Consider the following 19,197-nt stretch of genomic DNA (forward strand, 5'->3'; position numbering starts at 1 on the left):
TCATTAAAAACAAACAGCAGAAAAAAAAAAAAAAAAAGCCCAACAAATAGCATACTTGGGGGGTTGAATGCGAGACGTTCTTCATATTTCCAGTAATTCGTGTTGGGATTACAGCTACTGTTCTGGCACTTCCCAAAAGCAAGAAGGAAGAGACGCATTTCTTCCTACCAAGCCTCATGATACAACAGGCGCAAGGAAGAAGAAATAGTGGCTTTGGATCTGTCCTCATCCTGGTCCCTGGCAGCCTGCAAGGCCCTGGCCAAAAAGCCTATGCGCCCACAGACAGCGCTGAAGACTGGCTGCCCGCAGTGTAGTCCAGCAGGCTCATTACTCTTCAGTTATTCGTTAGTCTTATCGTCAGTAACAAGCTACTGAGACTTTCCAAACCACATGAGCTCACTCCCTGATCTCTTCAGGAGTAATGGGACAACGCGTTCGCGTGACACAGGTCACAAGACGACAAGAAATGGGACATCTTTCCTACACGTCTCATTTAGTGGTTGTCCATCAAACTTAGGTCATCTCGTTTGGGAAAGCATTACTTCACCAAATAAGAGAGAGAGATTCAAAAATGTAATTTTATCAGGGGAGGTTTAGGTTGGAAATTAGGAGACATTTCTTCTCACAGTAGTCAGGCATTGGGACAGGTTGCCCAGGGAGGTGGTGGAGTCACCGTCCCTGGGGGTGTTCAAGGAAAGGTTGGTCATGGTGCTTAGGGACATGGTTTAGTGGGTGACATTGGTGGTAGGGTGATGGTTGGACCAGATGATCTTGAAGGTCTCTTCCAACATTAATGATTCTATGATTATAGAGAGATGACAGCCCCATAGCAGAGGCCTGATCTTCCTCAATTTAAACACATTAAACATGCTACGAAGTAACCTATGGTGTTTTTTTTTTCATTATTTTTATTTAGCTTAAAACTCTTCTTTCAAAGAAAGCTTTGAGGAAAACAACATGATATATCACAGTCATGGAAATCCGTATTTTATAGTTGGGCCAAAGGAGTGCCTGGAGCTGGACCTAAGGAATTGCCTAGGTTAATCTACTGACAGGTTTGGCCTGTTCAGAGGAAATAAAGACTTGTTGAACATCCTGCTGCCAACATCTATTTTCACCAAGTCATGTCGTTAAACATTATTTGAATAAAAGATTAAGTACAAAATTTGCTATCTGTCACATGCAAAATCTAACAGCACATAAGTTTTCATTATTCAAAAGTTCACATTTTTATACAGCTTCTCTTTTGGAAATCAACATCCTTGTCTTCAAAACAGCCAATATAAAAGCTTTATGGGAAGAAAAATCAAAAAATGTATTGTAACATGTAATTAAAACAATTAAAACTAAGAAGTCTGTTTACAGGAGCTCCCTTGAAGGGTAACTAAATCTGGAAAAAGAATAACATTAATTCACATCCATTTGCGAGTTTAATTTGCTAGAAAAGAGTAAACAATTTTGGTACATCAAACTGCTATTTGGAAGATTGCCTGGGCTGTATAGAGGGGGGATGTGAGAAATTTGCCCTATTTTTACAGTTGAAAGCTTCATTGACTCACACAAGATACTTTAGACTAATATCCTGTGGCATCGCAGTGACCTACATGTAATTATTGCATGCTTTTTCCAAAATATTTGTACACAACCAGAAATTATAACCTAAGTTACCAACCAGTTCTTAGTTTATACCAGCAACACAAAGATGGACTTCAATTAGTGGTAACCTAGCTGTCTGATGTTTTTAGCAATCTTTTAGACAAATGCTTGGTCTCGGTTTGGTGTAATTTTCTGGTTATCATTTTTCTTACACAAACATATTTATTCTGTTAAGTAAATGATGTTTAAAAACTTTCAGCTGTCCTTTCTCCCCACCCGCAAGGCGTGCAGAGATTTCACGTTTGTAGGTGTGCACGCATTGTACAAACACAGATGTGGGGAAAAAGGGCCGTGCAATGCCCCATCGCGTCTCCTTGAGAATTTCCTTCCTGCTCCTGCCTTCAGCTGCCCTTCCCAGAGCAGAAAGCAAGAGAGCTGAGGTGGCGGCAGAGCTCTGCTGAAGTTTCGCTTGGCTGGTGGCCAGGCACTGTGGGTGAAGGCAGACGGGTGGTACTTGAAGGACAGGGAGGCACAGGGTAAAGAAAGAAATGCTTGGTCCTGCACTGGTTTCTCCAGTCGGCCTTCTCCCGCAATAGCTCACGGACAAAATTTTCTCAGTTCAACTGCTTACTTGTTACTTTATGTTTTGAAAAAGAACTTAAGAGCTTTTTGGCAGCTACTGCTCGAAGGGTCATCATTTCTCCAAACATGAGACATCTGAGTTGTCTTGCTCACCACATGAGCTGCTGATGAAATTATGATGATATGCAGTTGTGTTTTTTCTTAAGTAGTTGGTGATTGAACAGCGCAGCTAGTCAGTTCTTTTCATCCCCATGCTCACAAGCTGGCTGACCATATTACTAAAACTTCAGCTGTGCTTTTACAGAACTGCCTGCCATTCACTAGAAACAGGTTGACACCTAAAATTTCTCCCTGTAAAACTTAACTCAAAATGGGCTGTTTCCATCTGGAGAATTGTAATAAAGGATCATAGCACTGAACCTCTTAGGAGATGTATCTGTTTAATTACAATTCATTTTTATGAAACGTTTGGTAACACCACCGTATTAGATCTCCCCCAGACTGTGGAATTTGCTCAACGCAGTATAGCCTTTGAAACAATCTGAAGGTTTAGAGTAATTGCTTTTCTCAGTCTTTTGCTATTAAATTGTATGTCAGTGTAATCAAGCTCCCTACATGCTTTAAAAAGTCTACAATACTTGTTGTTATTTGTTTTTACACAGAAGAATAAACCTGGAATGTTTTGAGTACACTTAATATTCCAGTTTTACATCCAAGACAGATATATTGATGCTTTCCATTATACGATTGTTCCATTTGCCTATATGTGTTTTTGGTTTTGAAGAAAGACCATCACAGCACACAAGCAATGGGCAGATCAGGTAAGAGGTCTGGGCTTCACGTAGATTTGGCATGGACTTTGCCACAGTTGCAGAAATGCCCACGTCTCCCATGGTCTTACGGGACACCCCTTGTTTCTCACTGCTCTCTGGCTTCTGGGGTGCATTCCTGTGGTCACCAGCTTTAGAAGCAGCACTGGGTGCCTGTGTGGCAGCACAGCCAGAGCTGGGATACTGCTTCTTGCGGAGGTGAAACTGGTACAGTTGCCCAACAGATCTCACGGGAAGAATAAAATAAAATGATTCCCGACACGTGCACTTTTTTGAGTAAAACAAAGAAAATGGTTTGTTATTATTTTGAAACAACAACAAATACCTACTGCAAGAAAATTAAAAGTGGTTTATTACGGCTATTTTTCAGTGCTTTACTGCTTTTATAGTTCTTCGCCGGGTCAAGAAAGAATATGAAACAAATGCAGAGCAGTGCATAGGCAATGTTGCAAACTGCTTGTTGAAAAAAGTGGGGACAACTGGATGGAAAAATATTGGAAAAGGGTCAAAAGTGTCTTAACAAGAAACATATGGCTTAAACTCCAGCTACATGAATAAAGTTTTGCATATAAGAAAAGACAACCCATTTTTTCAGCTGCAAATATAATTCAAGCTTTACAGCCTGAAAGCTCCTTTTCTGACTCATTCATTCACACATGCATCCATTCCCTATAGGTAATAATATACTGGGCAGAAGTTTTAATGTAGTAGGGCTTGAACAGAGCTTGGGTATTTCTTTATACCCAAGACTTGGCAATATGATATGAGAATTGTCATGTTCTGTGCTTGACTTGATCTTTAAGTTCCTCTAGCATAACCACTAACACTTTCATAGTTGCAGGGTTGCATTTTAAAACTACTGAAAAGCAAAACTGAGCTGTTCCATGAGCAACAATACCAACAACACTTCATTCCTTATCAAGTCACATCAGACATCCCAGCTCCCCAGCGACCCCAGTGTTTCACACAGTTGGCAAAGAAAATACCCGCTCCATTCTGAAATCCAAGACTACATTAACTTGGGGCCCTCTCAAGTCCCCTACATAGGGGCTGACCAAAGGCAACATTTCTTTCACATCACGTGTATTCTGAGCTTTCAGGGCTCAGCAGTGCAGGCTGCAACTGCTATTTGCCTGTTTGCTCCCAGAGGCTCAACAGGATTGAAGGGAATCGGTTCTCACTCACACCTCGCATACCCCGTATAATCAGAACGGCTCATTCCAATCTCTAATTTTAATCCTTGTGTATAACCTGCAAGCAGAAAACCTTAAATTAAGCATCATTATGTTTAATCTTGGTTTGCATTCAATATTCTGAGTCTATAGCTTATATGCAAGTTTTTCTTAAGAAACAGCTCATTCTCACTAGCTACCAGCCACTAAAATGTGTTGTTGCAGTCCTTTAACTAAACTCATCCTTTACTTTGTTAACCAGTATTTTATAATCCATCTGTGGACACTGATCTAAACAAAAGTGTATTCTAAAATAATATATTAGAATTCCCAAACTTTAACTTTTTTTTATTAGTAGATGAAGGTGAGAAGATGTACAAAATTTCTTAACTTATTCATTTTTTTACTCATGACATTTGCTAGACTCCATTGAACAGATTGAAAGGAACTAGAACTGGATTAAATACAACTAATGTCCTCTGAAGAGGCTGAATATGCATATTTTTTTTTGCTATCCAGCAACATTTCACCACATTTAAATCTGAGGTATTAAACAAAAATAAGCTTTTTTCTTCACGAAGAAACAACTTGCTCCTTTTAATTTTTTTACTTTTGTCCATCAATATTTTAAAGCTAGAGGATTTTTTCAGTTCTATTTATCTACTATTTCACTGAAGACAGGAAAAGAATGCCTTTCTACCCTTCCCTTGGCATGAGACAGTGTTTCTCATTTGCCTCCAATCAGCTGATGAGCTGAAATGAGCAATATACATGCATCTGCAGATGCCATTGTCGTCTCACATGCTCTAACTCCTCATCTCATCCCCTACACCTTTTACCATTACACTAGCTTGTCTGTGATTAAAAATTTCAGCAGCAAGCACAGCTGTGCTATATAAGTATGTATTTCATTTTAGGTCTTGGAAAAGCTTGTCACAATTTATGGTCTTAAAATTAGGTAGATTTTAACAGAAAATTATTAAGTAAAATTTAGAATCTACTTTTATTCTGTCCTTATAGCCATCTTCTTACATATGTTAATGCTTTGTTAACTTTTATATTTAGATACTGTTAAACCACTAGTTTCTAAATTTCATCTAAAATTGATGCACAGATGTTTTAGGTTTCTTAAGGCTTCGTAGAGCCATCTTTTGGATGGAATGGCACATTCTAGTAAAACATACAACTGAAAAGCAAAGAATCCCTGAAACTGGGTAATATTTAGCAAGGTAAATGCATCTCCATCCGTAACCAGTTTGTCTCAGAAAGGCAGCCGTCCTGTTGTTCTGTTGGCAAGAGGCAGGACACATGAGAGAATTGCCCATTATTTTCTCTCCCCGGAGTCAGATTACCGCTCTCTTGACAGAACAGCCTCTCCGCTTAGCAGTTGCCGAGGACTCAGACTAGACCACGTTAAATTTCTAACTGAATGACTCTGTTTCTCTTAAGGCATTATCTGGTTATTTATCTCACTTGTGTATGTATAAGAAATACAGCAAACCCAAAGAAGATGCACTGTATCCTTCAAGAAAGCTGACAGCTATTTATGGAGATACAAAATAATGCACAATATATGCAGGTGTACACTATGTAGCTTAAGTGTCCAACCCAAACCCTTTTATCAGTCAGAGGCAGCCAAAGGAGCTACTAACAAACTAAATCAGCAGTGATACAGGATGTCACCATGGTTTTTGGTACTCCTGTGCAAATCCATTCTAACCCAACAGTCAGTGTAAGCAACGTCTTTTTTAATCCCTGTGCAAGTCAGCACAGTTTACAAAAAAACTGTAAAGAACTTCACTGTAAAGGACCTGGAGAGCTACTCAGTCAGCGCTCCACGGGACAGTTCTGCTCATCCATCCCATTACAAGGAGCTGTGCCTAGTTACATGCTCTAAGAACAGTATTTTGCTTTTTAAGCAGCTTCGTGAAGAACAGCAAAACAAAGAGGCACCATGCCCTTAAAGAAAAAAGACAGCTACTTATAGAGACAATGAATTTGAAATGATTAACAGGCTATTAAGCATCTTTGTGGCACCTAGAATATGCAGTATAATATTCACAGATCCTGCTCCAACTCTAAGCCATCTAACCTGACTTCTAAATTACTAAGTCATTATGTTGGATAATGAAATTCCGAAGATATCTGGTATTACCGCTTCATTCACAACATGCACATATCTGAAATATTCCTTTATTCTTACAACACCTTTTAAACAAAAACAAAAACTTTGAAGCCTGTTTGAAGATGTTCTCTTGCCAGTGCTGCCCTACTCACAGACAAAGTCTACGGATGTTTCTAAGTATCTGGAAACTTACTTTCTGCCTTCAAAATGGAATAGTCCACTGCTGGTTTGGACGCTAATGTATGACACAAAGGTTCGTTCCATACTCACATGCTTACTAGCAGGTTGACTCTGAGGTAAAGATCCAGGGGCCAGCACTGGAGAGCTCGCAGGGCTACAGAGTTCTGGAAATGGATTTGGTATGGCTGGCAAAGACGACGTTCTGAATTGCTGTTCTTCTTCTTGTAGACGCCTACAAACACAGAAGCATCAAGCATTAAGAAAAGCAAACTGGCATCACCAGACCTACATCTTCTAACCCACCATTCAATGTATTAATATTAAAGAAAATAAAGCAAAACCATTATTTTTCTAAGCAACTACTATACAGTTACAGCAACTCCAAGTCCAAATTAAGTAATTGCATGTGAAAAATGACTGGTCACACATCTACGCTTGTTTTGTTGCTTGTAACTTGATTACTTTCGTGAATAACTGAGGTAATTGTGCACATAAAACAAACAGAAATACCAGTCTAAACACTCTTTTGTACGTGCTAGCTTACAAACTTAAGCTCCATGTGCCAGAAAGTCAGTTAAGATCTTCAAACTGACCTAAAAGAGGACATAACTCCACTAATTTCGAGCCAAATTCCACATGGATCAGCAAAACTAAAGGTGTAGCCCAGTAAAGTAGCTAGGCTGAGGCTGAAACCAATACTGTCACCTCATTATGGTATGATATCCCATCTCTAAGCAACTCGACATTTCCTGGAGAAGTGGAAGTGCAAAGGCTCACCTTGAGCAATAAACTGCAATTACACCCTCCTAGCTTATGCTAGTTGTAATATTACTGTTCGAACACGTTTTACATGCATCTCCTGAGATACATCTCATTAAGTCTAAATAGGACCAACAGACTTGCAAGTTCCAGTTTGCAATACACCTGTACTGCTCATACTGACAGAAGGAAAATTAAAGACTTCCAGGCAGCACAAAGAAAGTTAGAAAAGATATAAGATCTGTTCATGACCACAGAGACAGCTTTAGGTTTTCCTACTGCTAGTGCACCAGCATTGAAGATTTACTAGATGGCTCTGGCAGATTTGCCTGCGCAGAATGCACCACCTAGTGGCAATTGTAAAAGTTTCCAAAGGCAATCAACTAACAACTATTGTACTGTAACCCTTGTATTTGAAGTTTTAAGGGATTCTCATTTAATTTATCCTCAATTTTTTCACCTTCTTCAGCCTACTGCCTTCAGCAAGCAGAGTCTTCTTATCAGAGCTGTCTGGGACACAACTGTTGGTTTTGCCTCTAGCTACATGTCCCATTCTGGGCATGCTTGCTGCCTATGCCTATACCAGAACTGGGATGCTGATAAAATAACTAACTAACAATTCTATCCTCCAATTTAGTTGCCTTGGTATTCCATGAATGACCCTACATATTTGTTTTTTTGCTATATATACCAAGTTTCAACCATAACTATGGGCTATGCAAAAGACTGCCTGACCTGCTTGACAGCTACCTGAATGCACGCTTCTCTAGAGAATAAAAAATCATGTAAGATTGTATCAGTAACTGTGTAATAGTTCTTTGTATTGCAAGTTTTGAACTATGTGTTTGCATTGACCTCCGTTACAATAACTGGGATTACAAATTGAACACAATTCAAAAGGTGTTGTTTTCTTAAAATGAGATTACACCATGCTGCACTCTGTTCTGTCTCCAATGCTTCAGTGTATCATTTATTTCATTACTGAGATACACATAAAGCTTAAGATAATTATCTTAAGATAATTACAACAATCAACCATTCTGTTCAGGCTGAGGAAAAGACACAGCTGCTGTTCCCCTGTACAGGAAAGGTATCTAGATAACCCTGAATAAAAGTTTTGCTGTTATTTTCTTTAATGATAAACACAATGTTCTAGGGCTTATGGAAGTGCAGTGTCTTCCAAAGAAAGTTGTTAAGTTTTGAAGTTACAGAAACAGTTTAAATGAGTTTGACTGAGACATTTGGAAAACGTGGAGAGCTATACTGCTCTACAGTGAGTTTTCTAGTACAGTGCTATTCAAGGTTACACATGAAACTTGTAGACATGATTGCATCATTAGCTAGCATGGTTGTATTACAGTTACTGCATACAAGTTCGTATAGAAAAGCTGCTTGCCTTAAGAATATCATTCCTATAGGAAACACGTCAGTGTGAAGAATTAGAAGCAACCCTTTCTAGACGTTGGATTTTTCTTTTATTATTATTACCCCTCACTTCTTTTGGAGAAGGCTTTCTTAACTAGAAGAAAAAGAAAACTCCAAATACATCTGCTTCAGGAAATTTACATATACATACTAACAGGAGCTCCTTTCTTCTTGCCATTTAAAAAGATTTTAAGAACCTCAGCTTTATCTATACACTCTCCAATAGCCACCGAGAGTATTCCAGGTTAAGCTTGAATTCAAGTCCCCATCCTGACAACAGTGAGACAACCTAAATGCTTCTCTTTTGTAATGACTACCATTATGCACTCAAGTGAACGAAAGTGCTCTAGGAAGAATGGTTAAAGAACTACAACATATTTTTTTGTTTGTTTGTTTGTCTTGGACTTTTCAGGAAACCTCCACTAAGATATTTTTGTATATCAAAACCCTCTGAATGCAACCTCATCTATATCTGTATCTTCATTATGTTGTATAAAGCCAAGAAGCTGTTAATAGGCACCACAGCTGAGAGAACAGTTTTGAAAGCTTTGGATTTATTTCCAAACACGGACATTATTTCTGAAAATTGGTACTAATGATATGCTTCTATGCATGTCTGCTACTACAGGCACATCAAACATCGACAAAAAGAGTAGAAGTGGGACATATTTGCATATTACAAAATACATGGAAAATCTATGACCTCCACCTACCTGGTAACTTGTTTTTCCTATGCAGAAGTCCAGTGTGAGACTACCAGACCCCTACTGAAGCTCATCTACTATTTCAAAATGTTGTTCTTTTAACGCTAGTTCAAGACAACTTGAACCAAATGGAGGGCAGTCCCTCGTTCCTACCTGACTGCCATAATGCGCACTGGCTGAGACCGCTGCACCTTCTGCCTGGGAGACATGGACTGCAGGGCGCTAGATCCTGAGGTTGGCAACTGACTGCGGTTAAGCTGACCGTTTTGAAGGAGCGGAGTGGTTTCTGACTGCATACTGCACGTAGAGTATAAACTTTCAAATGACGAATTCATGTCATTTACCAAAGCTTCCAGGTCCACGTCGTCATCTGAAAGAATAAATAAAAGCAGCATAACGTACCTGAAAGTCCCAGATAAAAAGTTTTGGAAGACTGAAGACAAAATTTCAGCAAACTTATCAGGTATTCTACAGCTATATTTTTACATTGCAAATTTTTATTACAGAAAACTTATTTATTTTACATCAAAAAAAACATAGCTAGTAACTCTTACAAAAAAGCCACTGGTGATCATGTTTTATTTTGTCTTCCTCAGTAAAAAGCTATTGACTCTGAATGGAATATTTCTACTGTTGTATTTACTAATCAATCACCAATATTTTACGGGATTTTTAATAATACCAATGCTGATGTGAAACACAACTTACTGTTAAATTGACATACATTTCAAAAAGTGTATCACTTACAAATGTATCTCAGTTCAGATTGCCAAACAGATTGATAAACGCTGTTTGAAAGATCCAATTCTTTAGAGACAAGAAAGAAGGACAGTGTTGCACAAGTCAATAGGTAAAGGATATACACCTCTGTTGTACAAGTGGGAAAGTTGTCATTATAATTTCCTAAAATGCCCTCGTCTGCGTGTCTGCCTTTTTTTGAGATAAAGTATTTTGAAGGGCAATGCTAAGGTTTTTGTTTTTTTTTTTAATCATTCCAATGACTTTATAGGAAGTTTTGTATGCTTACTCCTGTAATGCGATAAAGACCCCTGCCTTAAGGAGCATAATGTAAATCAACCAGGGATGTGGTGCAAATGGCTGGAGGAACCTAAATGTCCCTAAATGTATGTCCCTAAAAAGGGGACCATCTCTTCCGCATATGCCTTCTTACCTTAAGATAACTCAAGTTAATTCGTTCTTCCTTAACAATAATTACTCTGCAAGATAACAGAACTCTGTGAGTCTTTTGAACTAACCACTCTCCGAACTCCAATTTCAGAGTATTGTAATTACTCCCTAGCCACAAGTTACACTACTATTAGAAGTTCAACACACTACCAAACACACACATGCTTATCTGCTTCTACTTACTTCACAATGACTGCCTAAACAACTACTTTAGACCAAAACCAACTTTGTTTCCAAAAATTTGCCCCCCCCTTCTTTTTTTTTTTTTAAAGTGTATCAGTTGGCCTGGTAAAATACACTATAGCTGCCTACAAACACCGTAGTTTCTCAAAACTCTTCATGTCACAGATGGATAGAAAGTAGAGCCAACCAATGGAGCTAACAAACATTTACACAGCACCATGCAGCTAAAATATGCTTCTTACCCCAAATAGCTACTGATATTCATTCTTTTGCCATATTTTCTAGGTAAACGAGGCACCAGGAACAGCTACTCAGCTTGTGACCCACTACACAACTATTTGGTTTTTTTTGGATGAGATGCCATAAGTGATTTTGTACCACTATCACTTTTCTGGAAGGGCACCATCAGTACAGTAACATCACCAGAAACAGTACCATTCAATTTCTGTCTACCAACAATGTGCCTCAATAACCATAACAGGATCTGAACATTGCAATGACATTGCATTTGTTTTGAATGCTGATGACCACTGACCACGCCTGACAAATCTGCTGGCTTTCTACAACAGAGTTACAGCATTGGTGACAGTGGAAGAGCAACTGACATCATCTACCTAGACCTGTGCAAAGCATTTGACACTGTCCCCCATGATATCCTTGTCTCTAAACTAGAGAGACATGGATTTGGTGGATGGACCACTTGGTGGGTAAGGAATTGGCTGGATGGTCACACTCAAAGAGTTGTGGTCAACAGCTCAATGTCCAGGTGGAGATCAGAAACGAGTGGTGTTCCTTAGGGGTCAGTATTGGGACTGGCACTGTTTAACATCTTTGTTGGTGACGTGGATGGTGAAATTGAACAAACCCTCAGCAAGTTTGCTGATGATACCAAGCTGTGTGGTGTGGTCAATATGCTAGAGGAAAGGGATGCCATCCTGAGAGACCTGGACAGGCTTGAGAAGTAGGCCTGCGTGAAGTTCAACAAGGCCAAATGCAAGGTCCTGCACATGGGTTGGGGCAATCACAAGCACACATACAGGCTGGGCAGAGAATGGATTGAAAGCAGCCTTGAGAAGAAGGACTTGGGGGTTGATGAGAAGCTCAACACAAGCTGGCAATGTGTGCTTACAGCCCAGAAAGCCAAACATATCCTGGGCTGCAAGACAGGCAGGTAAATCCTCTCCCTCTGCTCTGCTCTCGTGAGACCCCACCTGGAGCACTGCCTTCAGCTATGGGGCCTCCAGCATAAGAAGGACATAAACCTATTAGAGAAAATCAAGAGGTGGGCCATAAGGATGATCAGAGGGCTGGAGCACCTCTCCCATAAAGACAGGCTGAGAGAGTTGGGGTTGTTCAGCCTGGAGAAGAAAAGGTTCTGTGGAGACCTTATAGCGGGCTTCCAGTGCCTAAAGAGGGCCTACAGGAAAGCTGGGGAGGGACTCTGTGTCAGGGGTTGTAGGGATAGGACAAGGGGGTAATGGCTTTTAACTAAATGAGGGGAAATTTAGATTAGATTATTCAGAAGAAATTCTTCACTCAGAGGGTGGTGAGGCACTGGCACAGGTTGCCCACAGAAGCTGTGTATGCCCCATCCCTGGAGGTGTTCAAGGCCAGGCTGGATGGGGCTTTGAGCAACCTGGTCTGGTGGGAGGTGTCCCTGCCCATGGCAGGGGGTTTGGAACGAGATGGTCTTTAAGGTCCCTTCCAACTCAAACCATTCTATCGTTCTATGACCATAGTTCTCAGCGTCGGATGAATTGAAGAGCTGCTCAGAATTAAGTAGGTGCTAGTCACGTACATACCTCCGAGCTCTATTTAATGACTTGAAATACTACATTCCTCACTAAGAGTCAGGAGGACCTTTACTGAAGTAAAAATCACCTAGTCTTCACTGAAAACATACCCATAGGATTTCTAGGTTTGAACATAAATTAAAACAAACAAACAAACAAAAAAACTTACAAACAGGTTTCTTCTTTTTATTGTTTTATGGCTACTTCCCCCAGTCACTATACTCAATAGATACTACCCAACTATTAAGACATCTTCAGTAGGCTACACCATCTTCTCTCTGTCCTCTACTTCATGCATTTGTCAATAATCTAGTCTTTGCTTTGCTTGGACTAATCTACAATAATTTTCCAGCTATTTTTAGGGATCTTGAGACAGACTTGCAATTAAAGTTTCATTCAATCCTCCAGATTCTTATCCTATTTGGAGAATACATACCTAAAGCACTTCTTGAGCAATCACAAGGGAACCACAAGAGTAGGAGTATAAAGAGGGAGAGGCTGGATTACATGGCTTCTGAATTTTATCATTCATCTACAGTACCAGAGGACCAAGCTCTAGGGTATCAGCTAGCTGTCAAGTAAAAGCTTAGAGGTTGGATGAAGGAGATATAGAATAGAGAATTCTATAATAAATAGAATAAAGACCCTGGCCACAGAGTCAGGGAGTAAGTTACAGAAACTAACAACAATTGTTTAGCAGAAATGCAAGAAAGTCAAGGTGTACATTCTATGGAAAGCTGTTTGACTTTGTCCCTGAGGGGGTTAATTTATTAACAATTTATACAAAGCTTTTAGTGTGCAAGATCATTAAGTTTTCTGATGATTGTGACTTGGGAAGAATGATTAAGAGTCAGCTCAAGCTATCCCTGAATAATCAAATAGGCACAAAGGTGTAATACAAAGTCTAATAAGCACAAAATGAGGCACTTCATGCAAAACATTAAGGAAACCAAGTACATAGCTTAAAGCACTGAATTGCCATATCAGGCTTTTAAGCGTATCAATTACACACCTAAATTCAATTTCCAACAGGACAGGTGAATATAGAGTTTTCCTAATAATATGTTGCACTGAAGTCTGGAATCTGGTTTCATTCCCCTGTCAGCTCCTTTTCTCCATGGGTGCAGCACTGCTAATAACAGCCTTCAGTTTTTCTATACAAGTTTTGCAGGAGTGCATATCCTTAAGCTTTTTGGAGATAAAGCCTGCAATCTTGAATTTCATACAGTTTCATCTCTATACAATAGCATTTACTACTAAATGCCATTATGTTTTGGAGAGATTTCAGGATGTTGCAATAAGAAACCTCATTGCTGCAGCCTACCTCGGAAGTTCCAGCAGATGTCTCAGCCTGCCAAGTAATACACTATGTTACGTGCGATGCCTCTCTACAGAGAGAGCTTAACTAAATAAAAATCAAATAAGCGATCCACAGGACTTCTAAGATAAGCTTAAATCATTTACAGATATACTATTCAAAAGGAAATTTCAGATACAGTGCAATCCAATCCTTCAGATTATCTTCCTCTACCAACCTGCAAGATACAACCTCTATCAAGATCATCCTACATGGAAAAAAATAAACAAGCTGCATGATTTTGAGGAAGCTTGCCAGCTAACAACAACATTTGCAAATCATTAGCCTTTGAGACAGTATCATATCATGCTGGTCCTCCCAGTACGCACACACAAATTTTGTGATTGACTGGGAAGAACTACCTCTGGCTGTTACAGCAGGCAGAGATGCAGGCTTCCAAGGTACCTCTTTCTCCAGCTGTCTTTCAGTTGTATGCTTCCAGGGATGCTAAAGACTGTTTTCCTTAACCTGCATTAAATTCTGCAGTGAAAAGGGATATTCAAATATCTGTTTTTTTCTCTGAATTGAACCACACAGAGGTTAGCTTATAACTTGCATGAACAAACATGGAAGCAGCCTTTTCATTTATTTATTTATTTATTTATTTAACGTAAGTTTTTGGTGTTGGAGGGGATACTGGTAGTTCTGTAGAACTTCCTACACCATATAAGAATACTTGGCATGGCAGCGAGCAAAGTTGTTGTGCCTTTGCTTTCCCAAACTAGAACTGAATTGCACTCCCTGGCAGCTGTTTGAGCTTCATTTTGCTGCTTTGCCCGCAATTTGTTAAGCTTTGGCTTTGTTCACAAACCAGCTTCACTTGATTTTGCAAGTAAAATTTTTGATAAAGTAGATCATGATTTCAATTACAAAAAAAAGAATTTAAAAGTTCAGTTCAAGGCAAGAGAGAATCCCGTTATAAAACTAAAACTGCTATTGAGCTAGTGAGCTAAGCTCTCATGTTCCACAAAAGCTAAAGCACTTTGAATACTATTTGACTGTTTTTGAGCATACCACAGTGGGATGATAGCCACTCAATTAAGTCTGAGTAAACTTTATCTTTGCTTAACCAAAGGCCTTCCAAGTCCCATTTGTCTTTCTGCTTCTAGCCCTTCCCTGTCCCCTAGATCCTAATTTATTTACTTATTTTGGTTCTTGCTGGCCTTGATGTGTCAGCTCAGCTAACAGGAATGAGCAGTATCCCACTTACTCTGAAGCAGTATAATGCTGAAATGAGTTCTGCTCAGCTTCATCTGTGGCAGCCTCCTGAATTAAGCAGGTATTTCCACAGCTGTCAGGGGGCTCGTTACACTGCAGTGCTTCTGTTTACTGAAAAAAGCTGAACATGGAAAGAATCCTGGCTTTGGACTGGAGACCAGGTTACATTTTATTTCTCTAAATGGCAGCTCAGCAAACACCCTTCCTTTTTACATACAGTCTGTATCTCATAGGGAATACTCCGAAAAACACTGCAGGACTTAAGTGAGCTGTGATTTTAAAGCTGTATACTTACATAACTTCCTTCTTGTTTACTCATTTCAGAATTTAATTCTTCAGTATTACCCCTCTTATCAGTTCACAGAAAAGACTAATGTGAGTTCTACTAGGAACTGAGCAGAAGATTTATAAAAAGGCTATACCACCTCTCTGTCTCCATGGAAGTGTATTTGATACTATAGGTAACATAACAGTGTGTATATAAACAAGTGTTTGATATTACAGTAGGACAGCTGCTGATTTTGATCCCGTCCCTATCTGACAGACTAACTCTGGTAAATCAGTTCTCCAAAATCAGGTTCAGTGCTGCATGTTCAAGACCCTACTTGACAAAGCAAAGAAGCTAAGGTACAAGTAACATAAGATTTCATCCAAGCTTAGCAAAGTAAAGGACCATGTTTTCAATGTCCTCTTAATGCACATTAATTGACCCTCAAGGAGACAGAGAGAAACAGGGAAAGAAAAGGTACACATGGTTCCATATACCCTAGCATCCTGCATTGATTATGTGGTGATACACTACATAAATTGTGGGTAATACAGGAAAAATAAATTTATACTAAAATGGACTTTACCAGAATTGAAAAGGGAAAAAAGAGATGTAAAATACCTGTAGTATCCACCTCAACATCCTGTTTCAGATCTCCTAAAATTGCATATAAATTATTCTGAGTCATATCGGTGATGTGTTTTACAAGGTTTTTGGTGTTGTGGAAATCTCATTCTGATTTACAATCAGAAATAACCACCCAGGTAAGCATTGCCTCAAGTTCCTTTTTACACAATAACACCTTTTTACAGGGATCGTCTGCAAGAGTTTGGCAGTACTGCTGCATGTCCCTCCAGTGTCATGTCCAAATGCTGTTTTGGTAGGATTTTTCAGAAATTCAAACACTAAAGCTTTCGGCAAGACACTATTGCTGACAACACATAATTATAATAATACAAAAAACTCCACTCCAGATAACAGACATAGGCTTCTGTTCCCTTCTCTCTCTCTGAACTTATAAGTTCATTTTCTATGCTTACACAAATGTCTCACCTTCCTCCACAAACTGTTAGAACTTCCAGTGATGCCGCAGGCTCCAGTTGCCTATTTGGACTTGCAGTTCTTGTGCAGTTAAAGAGTTACCTACAGCCCCTATGTAGCCTACAGCAGCCTACAGCTATGTGTATTTAGGACTCAACAGCTACTACACCCATGAAAGATGCATGCAACAGAAGGCGAGTGACACCAAGCAGATTTCTTACAATTTCCTTTAAAGCCCTCCCGCCATGACCTCCACAGAGGTGCTACAGCTGAATGACATGTTCCAGTTCCTAGTACCAGCTCCAATTCCGTGCAACCTCTCCCTTCAACATTAAGAACTACATACAAGGGATAGCTTTGTACACAAAACAAAAAAAGAAAATTAAAAAAAAAAAACAACTTGCAAACCCTACGCATTCATGCTGTTCTCCAGGTACACTATCAGACCCAAATCCAAAAATATCAAAAGACTACCTTTGTTGAACGTTAGGAGCCCGGAGATTTTTTGTTTGTTTAAAGTGAAGACACAGCCCCAGCTTTTCTCCCACACACATCGCCAAGTTCCAAGTGATTTAGTCTGAATTAAAAACAACAACTGTGAACCCCAAAATTTGAGAACTTTGCGCACCCTGCAAGTCCCCTCATGGGACTCTGAACTGAAGAGTCCTTTACTTTCTAATATCAATCATCTTCAGTGAAATCCTCTACTTCGTACCGTAACTATGGTTGCTGGCTTACAAAATGTCACATCAGTGTATGTGCAGCTTCCAAAATGCTAAATAGACCATGCTGTGGAAAGAAGAGCAAGAAGCAGAGATGCTGTTCTGTAAAAGAGCACGAAATTGAGATAGGCATCCACGATCCTTAAGCTCACTGAAATGCTGCACAGAGAAGTCACCAGGGAACTTGTAATTACTCCAGTGTTCTGCAGGTAGTTTTTAAATCCCACATACATCTATTCCAATTTCTGCCAACACGGTTGCAAAGGCTAACATAAAATGTATGTATGTTAATTACAGGTGGTGGAGAGAATTCACTTTATAAACACCTTCTTACTAAAAGGTTTATGGTTAGACTTCGGTAACATTCTTAAAACACACCTTATAAATCCCTTGAAATAGAAGACAAACTAAATTGAACAAAATTAATGTTGCTAGGTAACAGCTATAGGAATAAGCTACATATGAAAGGTGTTAGTCAAAATCAAAGCGTTAATGAGTAACAGGAGCAACTGGTTACAGGTGTCCTACAGCAGGAAATAATGCAATTGTACCCTCAGACTAGTCTTGATCATATAAAACAAGTTTTCAGGAATTCTAATGGAAGAAAACAGTAGGGTTAAAAAATGAAAAATTCAGCTCTTGCCCAATTCACACACCTAACAACTTGACATCATAAAGCATAAAGATGACAAAAGCTAGGTATTTTGGGGGGAGAGGATGAGGATAAAGCGGATTTGTTTGTTTGTCTGTTTAATTTCAGAGACAAACTAAGGTAAAGCATATCTCTGATAACATTTTAATGATTTTGCCCTTTGATAAGACTCCAATTATTCACGGCCTTCAGAAGTGCCTCTCAGCATGCAAGTTCCCATTTCTAACATAGGAACCGTGAAGTCAGGCTGGCCCTTTGTTGCAATGCACTTACAACTCATCGTTTGCACAGAAGACTGCTCACAGTGGGTAACCCACCACCACCTTTGGGCCCTTGCTCGGTTCTAAGGCACAGATGCTGAAGCACCTATGATGTTGCTATGAGAGAGGGAAACTTAAGGAAACCTAAGAAAACCTAAGGAAAACATCTAAAACATCTAGAATGATCATGCATATGCATATGAGCTTTATTATAATTATAAGTGGTAAGATAAAATACGTATGTATGGCCAGTCCCTTTACACACCCCAGCATCCCAGTTAGGAAACAAAAAGTTGGGATTTAATTTTCCCAATATGCGTTTTCTAGGAACTAATTTTGCAGCTTTCAAAAAAAAACATTTGAGCCAAAACCCAAATACTACACCAGTTGATCCAGTGTTACTGCACAGAGAGCAGGAATGGCCAAATGCTGGTCAGCGAACACACCACACACCCCGGTTTTAGCACTCGTTGATGGCAGAGCTCCTGTTAACAGCAATTGACAGCCTTTCAAATGGCTCTGTACAGCCAGTGTTTTCAGAAGCAATGTTGTATAGTAAATAGTGAGTAAACAGGTCACTTAAAGCAGTCTGAGGTTAAGTAGACCTCTGGGAAATTGTCATTCCTGGGATGGTTACAAAATCTAGCCAGATGATTAATTTTCAAGAAACTGGTAACATCTGCAATTTTCTTCTATGAATATTACGTTCAGTGGTCACCCTGTACCATTTTATCATATCACCCAATTTTAAAGTATTAGTTCAAGAAAAAGACTAAGAAAGATCTTAAAAGGAAAGTGTGTGTTTGGTTGGGTTTGTAAAGACAGGAAAAAAAAACATCTCCATCAGTTACACAGAGGACAGATAATAATACCAACAAGAGAAGATACCCCTGCTAGCACCTCACAGGACAGAGTGGGGTACTCACTCTTTCTAAGGCCAAACTTGGAGCTGGAGGAGATCAAGTCTCGGGAAACCCTACAGAAGCACAGAGTGGTTGCATCGGGGAAAACCCTGATATACCATGGGGTGAGCAGACCCCAATGGAGAAACAAACAGAGGCAAATGTAAAGCTTGTCATAATCATGCAAGTAATAGTCAGGCACTCAGCCATACTGTGGCCTTTTCCTTTACACCGGAGGGG

General features: G+C 39.5%; 1 protein-coding gene across 6 annotated transcripts in view; it reads right to left on the reverse strand.

Moving 5' to 3' along the window:
* The window catches only part of GRB10 (growth factor receptor bound protein 10), a 150,588-nt gene that overhangs the window by 50,092 nt on the left and 81,299 nt on the right, over positions 1-19,197 (reverse strand). For all 6 annotated transcript variants that reach the window (XM_040548522.1, XM_040548521.1, XM_040548517.1 and 3 more), the window contains 2 exons: positions 9,527-9,743; positions 6,576-6,717 (listed from right to left, as the gene is read on the reverse strand). In XM_040548522.1, the coding sequence (XP_040404456.1) occupies positions 6,576-6,717; positions 9,527-9,708 (324 nt within the window). In that variant the 5' untranslated portion in view covers positions 9,709-9,743. The remainder of the gene's footprint in view (positions 1-6,575; positions 6,718-9,526; positions 9,744-19,197) is intronic.

This window comes from Cygnus olor, chromosome 2, assembly GCF_009769625.2.
Source record: "Cygnus olor isolate bCygOlo1 chromosome 2, bCygOlo1.pri.v2, whole genome shotgun sequence".
NCBI classification, from domain to species: Eukaryota; Metazoa; Chordata; class Aves; order Anseriformes; family Anatidae; genus Cygnus; species Cygnus olor.